Source organism: Chroicocephalus ridibundus, chromosome 4 (assembly GCF_963924245.1).
Source record: "Chroicocephalus ridibundus chromosome 4, bChrRid1.1, whole genome shotgun sequence".
Lineage (NCBI taxonomy): Eukaryota > Metazoa > Chordata > Aves > Charadriiformes > Laridae > Chroicocephalus > Chroicocephalus ridibundus.
This window is the reverse complement of record NC_086287.1, coordinates 16,552,698-16,567,228: the sequence shown is the minus strand read 5'-3', so window position 1 is coordinate 16,567,228 and position 14,531 is coordinate 16,552,698. Positions and strand designations below refer to the sequence as shown.

General features: G+C 39.9%; 1 protein-coding gene across 6 annotated transcripts in view; it reads right to left on the bottom strand.

Moving 5' to 3' along the window:
* The window catches only part of KCNC1 (potassium voltage-gated channel subfamily C member 1), a 136,916-nt gene that overhangs the window by 12,784 nt on the left and 109,601 nt on the right, over positions 1-14,531 (bottom strand). The window contains exons 3-4 of one of the 6 annotated variants that reach the window (XM_063333076.1): positions 9,360-9,548; positions 5,545-7,630 (exon numbers count right to left, since the gene is read on the bottom strand). The exons of 1 other annotated variant lie outside the window; for it this stretch is intronic. In XM_063333076.1, coding sequence (XP_063189146.1) covers positions 7,587-7,630; positions 9,360-9,548 — 233 coding nt within the window. In that variant the 3' untranslated portion in view covers positions 5,545-7,586. Of the gene's footprint in view, positions 1-5,544; positions 7,631-9,359; positions 9,549-14,531 lie in introns of those variants that run through there. 4 more of the 6 variants (XM_063333074.1, XM_063333075.1, XM_063333073.1 and 1 more) reach the window with 4 other exon arrangements.

The window sequence follows — 14,531 nt, the reverse complement described above, 5'->3', positions numbered from 1 at the left end:
TTTGTGACTTCCACTTCTTTTTCCCCTGTATTAGAAATCAAGGTGATGACAGGTCTTTGACACCGAAACTGCAATGTTATGTTTTCACCAAAAAGTCACTTGTGTTCTCTTAGCAATTTTGATATTTTTATGGCATGTGGCAAGTCTTGTGCTTTTTCTTTTAGCTAGATATTTTCTTAAAAAAAGCTCTAGTTTTTCATCAGTATTTGAGTCACACTTCTGTTATTTACTACCAGCTTATAGTTCAGAGCATCTAAAAATTCTGAAAAGGGAAGAAGAAAATACTGAAGCAGAAAGCACAAGTCTTGCTTCCCAAAGGCTGGGGATGGATGGACTCTGTGGTAGAGAATTGTCTTCTCTGGTTTTGATTACGCTTAAAAATGTGCACAATAGAAAAGTGGAGCTTACACTGAATTTGCTGAAAACTGGCTGACACAAAAATAATTGGACGTTTGGACTTTTGATGTACCAGTGTCGATTTACATGCAAAAAAAAAGAAAAGTAGTACATGCTTTGTTCTTTTCTTCTAGCTTTTGTGCTATTCTTAATTCCTGAATGCTGGTCTTACATATTTTGCTCCATGTTAGAAAGAATGATTTAATAGCCTTGAATTAAAGTGCTTTGGTTGTGTGAAAATGGCCTTCTGTTGGATGAATGTCCCAAAAAATACCTGTAAAGGGAGGTGTTTACCATATGTGGCTTTGAAGTTAATTTGGAGAAACTGTGTGTGAAGCCATTGTTATTTTGTAACCCGTTTAGAGGCTGAAGGGACTGAAGTAAGGCACATTCTTTAGCTGTCTGTGCATTTCATTCAGATTCATCTGTCGGTTGTCTCTGCATTCACCTGTTTTTAATGCAGAGGCAGTTTTTACTCATTAATGCCTCTGTAGAACATGGAAAGAGAGTACGTGACTGAAAATACTCAGCAATGAAAATGGTCTCTGTATTTGAATCGTGACCTGGGTGAGCCATGCGTTACCTTAGGGGAGAGTGATAGATTACTGGGAGAACACATTTTTCAGCTTGATTAGAAACAAGAGTAATAAAGTAATTGCTCCTGAATAAAAGCTGTCTGTAGGCATGAGAAAATTCAGAGGTGATGTTTATTTTGCAAAACTTCCTCAGGCATTTTTATTTTGCAACATGTTGGATTTCAGTTCATTTTCAGATGAGCCTTTGCAGGTTGGGAGGGGGTCGAATCTAAGTCAAATTCCTGTGTTGGCTAGTCTCTCAACTCATTTTCATCTTTCTCATCTATTTCCAGGTTGCTTTGCCTATGGACCACTTTGTTATTCAGATACAATGCAATCTTAGGGGGATTTCTGTCTGTGCAGTTCAGGGATCAAGGCTTTGTTAGTGGAAATTGCAGAATTTCAGTTCAATATGATTCCAATACCCCGGTCATTGTAATCTTTCAAGCGCATGTGAATGCTTTGCTATAAAACTCTGCATTTTTACATTTTTTTTTTTTTTTATATTTAGAAGTGGGGCCGAGAATTGGGAGATTTTTAATGTTCTGACATGATTTTAGGTTTTTGCTGCAAATGTCAAACAAGTTTAGCTTTTGTTTTGTTTTTACTGACTTGAATGCAATGAAGACGTGGTACCTAAATTAGGGCAGCAGAGGAGTTGCCAATCAGTAATGAAGATGCTCTGTCATTGTAACTGTGTGGGTGCTTAATCATTTTCCACAATAATCCTCTGCTTTAAAATGCAAAAGAAAAGGGATTCCTATAGGGGCATTGTGCTTTTCTGCAGACAAGGAAACATGGCATCTTTTAAGTAACGGAGAGGTGCTTCTCTCCTCTGGTGCCTTGATTGTGAGTAGATGGATTATAATAACTATTCCTACTTAAATACTGCTTTTACTCTTTTGGTCTCAGAACACTTTAAAAAGGGGATAATGTCACAGAAACAGAAGCTGAGGCATAAAAATTTGAAATGGCCCAACCAAGGTAACCCAGCGTGTCCACAGCAGAGCCAAGAATAAAATTCCTGTCTCCCAAGTCCCAGGACAAGGCTCTACCTTCTAGGCTAGTGGTCCTTGAGGTTTTTTCAGGTAAGCCTCACTGGTACTGCTTCCCTCTCTCCTTGCTGCTCTTTTCCCCCACTGCTGATTACTGTTTCTTCATATGCTCTCCTCCCTCCTACTTGCGTAACCCATTTTCCAGAAGCGTTCTGTGTCCTTCTCCACATTTCCCACCTCTTGTGCTACTGCCGCCTCTTCTCCAGTCACCCACTTGCACTGACACTGCCACCACAAAGCATTGCTCCTACTGAGCTTATTTGCTTGGGCTCAAGACATATATCTCCTCTTCGTGCTGGTGTGACTCAACGGTCAGCAGCCTCTGCATAGGCTGTGTTGTCCCTGCTAAGCCCTTTGGGTCCAGAAGCTGTACCTTAGAGTGGTATCTGAGCTAATATAACTGCAATACTTTGCCTTTTGCTAACTAAGGAATCTTTAACCTGTGCTCCATGGGCAGTAGAGAAAACAATGAAAGCCTTGGAGCATGCACTTTTTAGAACCTGGAGATGTTTGAACCTATGTAATTGCATAATGTTTTTTAAATGCTCAAGTGATTATTCATTGAGGGTTGAAAGCCTGGCTTTGTCAGCCTGAACCAGGAAATATATTTTCCCATGGAGGCAGATAAATGTTTAGTTTTAAAGCATTTGCTTTGTCAGATAAGGAAAGAAAGTCAAGAGATGCAGTTCTGGATGCGTTTTCTAACTTGAAGTTCAGTTTTCATTCAAATATTGTTCTTGACTGCAAATAAGCATTTTTATTCCCCTAAGAGAGAAATGTTGCACCTACAATCCCAGGTGAATGCAGAGACTTCGGGACTTACGAACAGACAGGTATTTTACACCCAAACCAAATTAAGTGAGTGACTTAAAAATAACCTGCATAATTTAAGCACATTTTCATTAAATGAAGTTAGTTTGTGTACGAGCTCCGAGACAAAGTTGCTTGTAGGGTATATATGGAAGGCAGAGAGAGGTAGGCTGCCTTGTTTTGAAACTATGAAAAGGATATGCAAAGTGGCAGGGTAATAACTGCACTTGTTTTTTTTCTTCAGGGCATCTTTTTCATAAGCAGCTCTGTGCTCAATTCCTTTCTGAATGCCCTTGCCTTAGCCCTGCTTGCTCTCCTCTGTATTTCAGTCCGCTCATTTGTCCTAGTAGCCATTTGTTTCAGTGATGTATTTTCTTTTTAGCCCTGAAACTTTAAGGAGAGAGAAGGCAATTTATGTGAAAAATCACTTTATCCAGATTAATGACTGCTGCTCTTGACTGTTATCACAGTGGTATTAGCTCAGTTTTTTGTTGGACTGAGAGAACAGAAACCACTTCTCAGATCCTTGCTGTCTGAAGTCGTAGTTGTGGAGACAGTTTCACACGTCAGGTTGGTCCAGAAAAAACGAGTACCTTCACGCAGTCAGAGGAAGAGCTATGTGTGTGGAAGTTGTGGTTGAGGTGTGCTTTCAATGTTAGCAAGTAATAAACCACTAATTGCCAGTGGGTCAGATGAAGGACAAGCATTTGGTCCTATAGCTGGGGGTCCATTGCTGAAATCTGAGTTTGCAGAGGAAGAAACCTGGATGTTCATTTCCAGCAGGAAATGGGCAGAGTGTTACTGAACTACAGAACGTGCTTCTGCTCTTATGCTTATACACTAAGCTAATGCTTAAGCTTATGCTCTTCATGGTGTGAAGTCAGAAGTAGTTGGTGGCATTATTGCAAGCCTGAGGTCAGAATCTAGCCACATGTGTAGTTTTAATGCTTTAATCAAGATATATACCCCCTGTGGTGGGAGTGGGCAGGCTTGAAGGAACTAATGTTTTAATCATAATACTCCAGCGAAAGCTCCTTAAATGTAAGGCAGATGGGATGAAGTGGTAAATTTCTCTTGGGATTCAGTGTTAGGACTTGGTGCAACAGCTCTTGAAATTTTCCAGTTGTCTCCCTCTTTCCCTGTGTTGTCAGAACTGCCACTGTTGTGCAAGGAGAACTCGGGTCAGATGGACCTTAAGCTTTAGAGCATCTCCTAAGGGGCAATGGGTGGGAAGCACTGTTCTGTTTCTGAAGGGTTTATAAAAGTCACCCAAATCTTTTTGAGGTGAAGGTTACCCAAGGTTACCTCAAATCAGAATAAGCCAAGCTGAGTACCTAAACGAAAAAAGGGACTGGTAGATGTAAAAAGTAGCACAGAACGACAATTGCCTTAGGGCCTGTGTACCCAACCTGTTAGCTAAGGCTCATATATATGCAAAGCGCAGTGAAAGGGGAAGACCTATGTGAGATTTACAGGGCAGAATCATTAGTATTCCTTATGGTAATGGAGAATTTGAGCAGCCTTCGCGCTGGGCCCTTGAGTTAGTGTTAAATAAAAAATGGGGCAGATAAATCTATTTCTGGATTCTTAATACATTATAAGAGGAAATGTTGTTCATTAGGCAACTTTTGGATCCTGGATTAACCTGGATTTTACCTCTGGAAGTAAGAAATTGCCCTTTTGTCAGTTGAGAATAACAGCATAGAAACAGTGGAGAAAAATAGTTCTTGGGAGAAAGGATAGTCAACTGAAGTAGAAATCAAGTACATAATGCGACATCAAGGACTACAAAGGAGTTTGCTAATTACATACAAATTCGGATTATCGGCCTTTCTTCTATTCCTAAAAACAGCTTGAGGTCTTCCTTGATTTTTCCTTTTTGGAGTAGAGTTTTGTGAAGACAAGGTCCAGCTGCAGTTGTTTTTCTGTTTTTAATTTAGCACTTACCGGAGCCATGAGTGTTTCTTCTGGTTTTGGGGGGTTAATCTCTACCTCCTCCAGACCGTAGGGTTGCTATTCCTTTACATTTCCATTCTCATCAGTAGTCGCAGAGGCCGTACCTTGTCTAGAAGGTTGCTAGCAATTTTGAAGCTTCTCACATGAGGATAAAGGCGTATCCTTCCTTACAGAAGTACTTTACCAAAAATGCTCAAGCAACTAGATCGCTGTTGACACATAGTCCATATTTGTCATTTGTAGGATCTAAAATGAAATTTAATCCCATTGTGTTTCTTGGTTCTTACTGCTGCATGTTTTGTGTGGCAAATAAAGTGCGAGTTGGACACCTGGATTTCTTTCAAAGTTTCATATCAGGTGGATTGCCGTCGCTCAGTGAAGAACAAGTGAAGGACAGGGCCCAAAGAAGTAAGAAAAACTGAATTCATTTAATCAGCTAAAAAGACAAACTTTTATTATTGTTGAGAAGGGAAAAGGAAGATACCTAGATAATTATAGGGTTTTTTATTCTTCCCTCTTAAAATTACTAATGATGTGAATTCTTCAGACATTGGTTGTATCAAGTGTTTGCAGGCTTCATTTATTATCTACTAACCAAAATTAGCATTGTAGAACCAAAGCAATACCAAGCTTTTCTCCTACATTTCTGTTGAGAACACTGTATTTATTCAAGATTTTAGAAGCAAGTCTCTGGAAACCCCTGATCGCTTCAGAAAAGGATTCCCCTTTACACTATACAGCAGGCACTGAAACCATGATACAAAATTTATTTCATGCTAGAATTGTTTTGCATAACATTGTGCATGCATTTTACTCAGTACTAAATTGCATACAATGCTGTTGTCTTGTTTCTTAGACTTTGAGACGATTTATACTTGAGTATTTTCCTGATTTTGTACTATAAGTCCCAGTTTTAAAATAACACCTCTTTTGTTTAAAATTCATACTGATTACTTAATATGAACAATTTATGAAGGGTCTTTACGTTTGATCTATACATCAATAAAATACAACATAACCAGAGCTGGAAAATTAAATCTAGACCAGCTGTTACTGTCAGGTCCGAAGGAAGGTCCCATGTGTCACAAGCATGCCAACAAAAACAGACAGGAAGAAGTTTTTCTTATTTTTATACACCTCTAGTTGGATTAAAAGTTCTTGATTTCCATGTTGGTGTGATGAACTGTGAAGGCGTGGTCAATATGACCGATGACTGCCTGATTGCACTTTTTAAAACCATTACTCTGTATCTTGTATACAAAAAGAAGCGATCCATAGCAAAGAAATGTACAGTTTTATAATGTTTTACATTTTGGCTACAACAATGTATGTAAAAGTAAAGAGCTTTGAAAGAAAATATATAACTTTGCTTTTTTTCCTCCTTAATCATACATTTGCAGTGTTTCTTGTTTTTTGTTTGTTTTGTTGTTTTTTTTTTTTTAATTTTTGTCTTCATGCAATTCATGCTATGGAACAAAAAAAAAAAAGATTAAAAGAAAAAATCTTCTACAGTTTTGTTACATTTTGGCCGTAGAAAAAGCCTGCATCTCTAGTACAACTCCAAAACCACAAAGAATCATCCGTAAAACCTGCATGGAGCGAGTTAACTTTGTCCAAATGAGAAGGTCTTCTATGCCTGCACAGTTCCACACAGATGTTTATTAGCCATCAATGTTCATCTCCATCTTGCCTTGTCAGGTCACTCTGACTGCCTCTGTTGGCATATATTTAGCAATGACTGGACTTTCTTTGCAAAGATCTGCATGTAAAGAATACAATCAGTACTTGAGCTTCTTCCCTGCGCTTTTCACATCAAGCTTGGCATCTTAGTTTTAAAGGAAGGAGGAAAAAGTGAAATAGCTACATGCAGAGGCAGCCATATTCTTCTTCAACAGGATTTTTTTCCCATGCAGTCAGCCAGACTGAGACCTCTCTACAGTGTGTCTGAGTATTGCTTTCAGCTTAAAATAGGCGCCCATGCAAAGTTTCATCCTACTGTGCTTGTTTGCTCAAACTCCTGCAGGGTTCCTATGGCTCAAAAATATCCTGAGAAAAGCAAAATCTTCCATCGTTGGCACGTTTCAGCATCGACTAAATGCCTAACCCATTCCATACAGAGCCAGTAGATCCACCATTAGCCAAAATAAGCATATACTAGCAGGATGCACCAGGAAGGAAGCTATCTGGTGCATCTACCCTTCATCCTATGTACTGATACCATGCAGCGTGTATGGCCCACCAGTACTACATAAATGCCTGCCTATTGTCATCTGAGTGCTATTTAGGAGTGTTGTCACCTAGCATCAGTAGTAACACCATTCCCAGCAGGTGCTACTGTGAGACATTGCATCTTCAGACTTAGTCACCTGGATTTTATGCAACATAGCATAGGCTAATTGAAAATAAAGCTTTTTAGACCATTCTCTGCTACTGATCCATGCTACAAAATAGATGGGATGGGAGACCAAGAACGTCTCACTGGACTAGGAGAGCTGTAGGGCGCAGACACTGAGGATAATCCTATCGCTTTTCCACTTATGCCAGCTATGCTGTTAAGGCTCCGTGACATTTCGTAACCTTCATTTAAAAGAAAAATGCAAAGTACAGCATTGGATCAATGACAGAATGGACTAAGAATGAGGTCAACATTGTAGCCAGTTCAATAGCATCTGCATGCATGGACATGCCGAGAGTAGTATCGCTTGCAACAAGACTCAGAAGGCCTTTGAAGTACAGAACCAGTTTAAAAAATATATGTATCAAAAAAAAAAAAATCATCATTTGTCAAGGATGGTCAGGCTATGTAATTGATCCTACAGGCAGCAACATGGTTGTACCCTAAAAAAAAAAAGAATCAGTGGGAGGGATTTTCTATGTCTCAGTCATACAGTCACCCATACCCCTCCCTTCTGCTTCATGCATTTTGACCTCAGGCAAAATTAAGGTGTGTGGTATCTTTGAGGGTGGGAGGGGGGAAAGGCAGCAAAATCCATAGATTTATTGTGTTGCTATAGAGATACTACTCCTTTGCTCTCAGCATTTAAAAAAAAAAAAAAAGAAAAAGAAAATAATTGCATGCATTCAGTTTCCCTCCCGCCCACCCCCCCCTTCTTTTTCAAACATGCACGTAAACAGCTCAGCAAGTGTACAGAGAGTTGCACAAACTATGGATGAAATTCTGTTGGAACAACAATTAAGATGCTCTCAACGTGTTTCAAACAGGCCAACAATATGCTGACGTATATTACTCTTTAGCCAACCAGCCTCTGTTTCATTCAGTAACGAGAGGCGGTTGCAGTGCATCGTGAAAACCATACATTCCTCATCCCAAAGGATGTGCCATTTGGAGTGTTCCCCTGATCCACTGGAACCACCCGAACTCGCCCAGGCTGAATGAACGCGGCCAATGCTTATCCAATACAGAATCAAGTAAAACACTTTGCTACAAAGGTAAATTTTAGAGGATATACTTTCATATGAAAGTCTTGTGGTCCAACTATATCTTTGTTGATGATAAGCTTTAAACTTATAAATACATACACTATCTATAACTGGCATTTACTATAACTATTGCCCATCATACAATGGCACATGGGAATTCTATACTCCATACTCAGTGTATGGTTACATCATACAATCTTTGCAGTTTTAAAATATTGACTATATCATATACTATATACAGTACACCAGTGATAAACACTGATTTGAAGAGATTTCTTTTCCAATTTTCCCATTCCTTATCAACTTTAATGCATATATATGTAACTCTAATTTTGGTTTGTATGGTTTCCTCATGTTAAATTATTTAAACAAAACAGCCTATTTTAAGATGGGAAGGTTTTTTTCATCTGATTCGACTTCTGTTGCTAAATACGTTATTCTGACCATTAGCAAACTAAAACACAGTTACTTCTGAGAGATCTGTAGCTGTCAGAAGTCTGAGAAACTAACTAGTAATGATTTATTTATGAAAGGAAAGTGATTTTAGATGAATTATTTTCCAATTGTAAGACACCTGTGCTAACAGATGTTCTTGTATGCTTCTCTTTCTCTGTTGAACTAAACAGCTATGAATATCCAAGTAATTTTTTTTAGTGCTCTGTTAAGGTAGCCGAATAATCACTTCATATTTTTTGAGGATATTTTGCTTTTGTTTTTTATCTTTTTTGTCTGCCACCTGCAAGTCCGTGCTCCTCAGAATCTGGTAAGATCTGTGAGCTTTCCAAGTGGCAAACCTTCATGCTATGAAATGTTAATTGGACTCTCCTTGGAGGATGGGCTAATTTAAGGACATTGTAGAGCATTCTCCACTAAAGCTTACTGCACCAGCTGGGGTGGAAGACTCAACTGCCTAGCATAGCTGCATGGGGTAGTTACAGCTCCTCAGGCTTTTCTTTCTGAAAGAAATAGGTTAGAAACTCCAAATGCAGACATCAGGTGGTGGTTTCCAGCCCAAACGTGCATCTCTACAGCAAGCGCACTATTGCGTGCTACAACTACAGCTGACTTTCTCTTATTTATTTAAAACGATTGCTAACTACATGGTTACAGGACCCCAGCTACATACCCTTTCTTATTCCTCCATCAGGCGGGCAGGGATATTCCCCGGTTGATAAGAGGAAGCAGGGTCCATATCTCTCCCGAGTGCCAGAGCGGGTAAAGGGCAGGCCCTCATCAGGCGTAATAGCCTGGTCTATGTGGGGACAGTCTTCGTTTGCCAGCGCCGCCTTGGCCACCTCACCATTCAGTTTCGAATCTTCAAACATATAAGCAAAAGGCTATTGAAACACTATGCACTGTTTATTAGAGTTCCAGCTGCAAATTAAGGGTTCACAGCTAAAGAGTTCTATAGCAACACTATAAAAGGTAGCACATCTGTCCTAGACACTGCATTCATGTGCACTGCACCAAAATAAAACAAAGTCTGTTAAGTGGGAGGAGAAACAAAACGTGATCGCGTTAGGTGTAACAGCAGCCACCTGTACTTCCACATAGAGGGGCAGTTTCAGAAACAGGCGTGCATTGGTTCCTAGTCCTGCGAGCAGAAGACTGCGGTTAGAAATCATATTATGTATTTGCATGACATCGGATGGTGCATGAATGACCTGTTTGTCATGAAGCCTACTGTCACTCAGAGCTTTGGAGAGGCAGTGGACTGTGAGTTGTGTTTTAGTATTTGAGTATATTCTGTTTGTGCTGATTTATACCTGTGTGCAATATTACTAAGGGGAAAATTCCTGCTCTTCCCCTCCCCAAATTTACCCAGATTGTTTTATAGCATTTCCAGTATCAGTCATGCAGAATGGCTGTACACGTATTAGACACACAGAGTACATCACATATGGAAATACGACAGCAGAATGTGGATTTTAAAAAAGGCAATCCATTTTCTGATGTTCTGCTCTGAAACATACAGTATTTGCAATGCCAGCACAGGACACTACATATAGAAAACACTACAGCAGGCCATGAATTTGGAAAATAGATAGAGTAAAATTTACTCTTGGCTGTAAATCATGAAAATAGATTGTCAGATTTGCCCATTTTGCTACACACATTCCCATGAGGATAGACTGAGAATAGTATGTTTTCTCTGTGTGACTTGTTTGACATTTATAAAACAATTTAAAGTGCTATTTAGTGTAGGATTTATTTTAGGGTTTTAAAGTGCAAATTAGCGTATTGAGAATATACTCGAAATATGGCACAGCTTGATATGAGTATTTTGTTTGAAGGGAGGAAAAAAGTCAAAATGTGCTTTCGGAAGTTTCACAATGCTGAGATATGTTAACTGAGTGATATTGGCAGCATCCTACACCTCGGTTGCACAATGCTTATTACCTAGACACTGTAAGGCAATGGGTGCTCCTGCAAGTCTTTAAGGAAAACCAAACTCAATGGATAGACTTAATTTCAGTGCCCCTTCCAGATTCGCATAATGCCTTGTTCTGAACGCAACATGATACTGTCATTTATTTTTCAATGGTTTTGAAGCCAAGTAATAAAACAAGCCCAAAAGAAAAAATACATTAGTTAGGGTTTGACGATATGGTTCTGATCCTCTGGTTTCAGATGGACAACATAGCTGAGTAGTAGGTAAAAGCCTTTTCAAGTTATATTTGTTGCTTTGCACACACACGCACACAAATGCACACAGATGTATGTGACACATACTATGCATCTATCCATGCACCAGTAATTGCATTCTATGCCTCTACTTTTCTTTTATTTAGACGTCCCTTGTTTGGCACAACATAAACAGCCTTTTCTGCAGTTCTCAGCTCTGACACCTTTCTTCTCTGTGCAGAATTAGCCAATTATTTCCCCAAAGAGGGAAGTAGTAACACTTTGGAGAGCAATGAAATAATTAGGTTTCTCAATACATTTGAAAAACTGGTAGAAGCTAGAGGTGCGTTTTAATACTTGTAAACATTAATTTCAATAGGATTCTAAAGTGTTAAGGTTGTGCTGACGGTTGCAGTTCCTTTCTGTTCATAATACTCACTGCTATTTAATACCATTCTTTGCACAAAAACCTGGCACGGCTGCCATAGTAACCGTGACATTGCAGGTACTGAGCTGTTGATTTAAAAACCACTTTACTGTGTTTGGGGAGAGCTGCTGTCCTCATGGGGATGAGTAAAGAACTGGGTTGCTTCATAAGCCTCTACTACTACAAACTGAGGGCTCTAATCCTGAAATGATGGAGGCAGCTGTGTCAGCAGAGCTCTGCATTGAAATCTCTGAGACTCCCGTTGCTACACTTGAGCCTGGGTTTGCAAACTAAACTGTTAGTGATGGAGAGGGCGCTGGTCCATTTCTGGAGCTCAAAACACTCCTGAGTGGAGTTGTTGTGGGTCAGGCTGCACACTGGTAACAGTGAGGATCAATCCTTTTGGAAGCAGCTTGCAGGCTCTGTTGTGCTTGAATGACAAGAAAATTGACCTTCTCGGAATTAATTTCTTAAATTGCATTATACATCCCTAGCAACTTGAGCTGGAACTTGCTCTTGCAGTCTCTTCAGGGTCCCTTAGCACTGATGAATTTTTCTCTGTACTTCTTGTTGAAAATCCACAACCTCATTATTTTATTTCTATTCATTAGGAAGCAAACGGAGTAGCTGGAGATGTGGACGAATCACTGAACTGTCCTACTAATGTGCCATGAATATTCCCTTCATGGGGCCATGCCTTAAGGATCGCATGCCAGATAGCAATGCTAATCCACAATGATAATTTTGCTAAATATTTAGGAAGCAGAGATCACGAGCACAGAAGACTACATCTATTGCTGGTGTATATAAGTAAGTGTTAAGTAGAGTAGTTGTGTTCCAAATCACTGTCTGCAGCACCTAATTCTCTGAAGGTAGGACTTGGCAATCACATAATATTTAATATGTGGTTAGTTTGTCGTAGGAATAAAGAAAACATCACTGATGTCATCAGCCCACAGTTAGAAGCTTCCATTGTTTTCATTAGCAGATCTGCATGCTGAAAAATTTCAGGAATGAGGTCTAACGATGGAATGAAGTGATGTTATTTTAGGTTGATTTGTCAAGTTTCAATTTGCATGTTTGGTTTTTCCAAGATTTACCTTGGGTTTGAGAGAACTCCAGATAAATCAAAACTACTGAAACCATTACTGTCTGGTGACTACCGGTCTCGTTACACCGATAATGACTAATACTAGGTGCTTAAAACTTCTAAGGCTTGATTGTGGCCTACCAAATTTACATGAGTCTTTCCACCTCTGCTAGCATAATCTGAGTTAGGCTCGTACAGCAATTTTTGTTCTTTGGGTTCTGTTTCATGAAGAAAAGTCAATTTTATCATTTTTGTTTTACAGATGGGTAAAACTACCATGCAGTGAAGTGACTTGCCCACTGCTATGTAGGAGGTTATTTACAACAAAATCTTCTGATTCTCAGCTTGGCACCTTATCTCCATAATTGTCCTATCTGTGAATATCTAGTTAACTGCACCAGCTTTAAACATTCTCCTGCAGAGAATTGGCTGAGAGGCTAAAGAAAGTATTCAGCAGGTATCCCAGGTGAGTTGTTTGTTTCACAACTACCTCATTTGCATGGTTTCCACTTTCTTTTTTTCCTGTCTCATCTATCTCTGTTTGCAGAAAAGAACTATTAAAATGCCTCAGGTGTTTCTAAGCAAATGCTGAATTTCAAAATGGGGGGAGGAGATTCTGAACAAAAACTTAGGAGAACTGCTGGATTTTGCATTAGTCTGCTTATTGTGGAGAAGCACAGTAGAGACTGCCCATGTACTTGCTACATGGCTCATCTCTTTTATCATGGCAAATGGTTGCACACTGTCACAGTGACTTCACTAGTGCTGCTGGTTTTGATTATAAGCTAGAATTTGGTACTGAATCTCCACCTGTTTGAACTGCATCTGGCATTCAGAGTATCAGTGGAAATAATTGTATGATATATTCACTGACCTCAGTCTACGCTTGGAAATGTGCCACTTGTACAGAAGTGGCTCCTGCACTAGGAAAGTCACCCCAGTCCTCTTCCCTTAAGCAAACACTGCCATTCCCCAACAGCTGCCAAGAAACAAGTTCCTGGTCTACCTTTCTTACCTCAGATGTCTTCATAAATTGTGTGGGGGCCCGGAATGGTCCCAACTCATTTAAAGTACATCACTTCCTCTTGGGGTTGTAGCCCCCCCGCTTTGCTTTGTCTCCCATGCGTCTACAGAGCTGTGAAGTGGTCACTTACCCCAGACTGGAGTCTGGATGGGTTGAAAGGCACTCTCAGAGCGGACCATTTTCAGTCCTTTCAGGATTGGAAATCCAATGCCTTTTCCAGTCCTTATACGAACTTCTCTAGGCTGTAACCACTTTGACTGAAACAGGGCTGAAAGAAACTCCACAATTCATAGCCTGGTATCCATGCATGCTTACCTATGAGTACATGAACCATGCTAGATTTTTTGACATTGTACTAAAGAAGATGGAGTCTTCTCAGCCTTAGATCAGAAACACAGCAATTAAGAGACAAAGTGCTGTTTCCTTTTGTCACATTAGGTCACTGTCAATCTCTCCCAGAAGAACACAGACTGTCTTCCTCCCAGCTACCCTTGTTGCTTAAGTACCTACAGCTTCCCTGAATAGCCGTTTTCCATTACACAAAGCCTTGGTGGACTTCAAGGTTCTGCATCCCTGTTACAAGGGAAGGGGTCGACAAGCAGGGAGGAGGTAGGAACAGCTGAGTGCAAAACAGGGCCAGAACTGAGAAAGTAAGTTTCTTGAAAGATGAAGATCTTTCTACTGGGGACACCTTGTCTGACTAAAGTTACATTCCACACCACCACCCCATATACACCTAAAAATGAATCTATAGCTTGTCTAAATCTCAACTGTGCTTTTATAGCCCTAATCCCAAACCTGGGATCGCCAGATTATGGTCTGTGGATAGTCCCACTTCTGACCAATTGAGAGTGTCCTTTGATTCTCATTCAGAGCTTGAGGGTGTTTTTCATTTGCTCATTTCAAACTCCTGTCGCTAACCCTAACTTGCACAGTAGATGCCTGAAGTCTCTCATGAAGAACAATCTCCATGAGGTCCCTCACAGCAGAGACCTTAAATCCAACCATATCCCTGAAGAAAGTAATGGTACATTGTCCATCGAGTGAATTAATTACTCTTCTGCTTTTCACTCCTCTTGCATTTTTCTGGTAATATAAAAGGTCTGTTAATGTGGCAAATATTAGTTGTGTC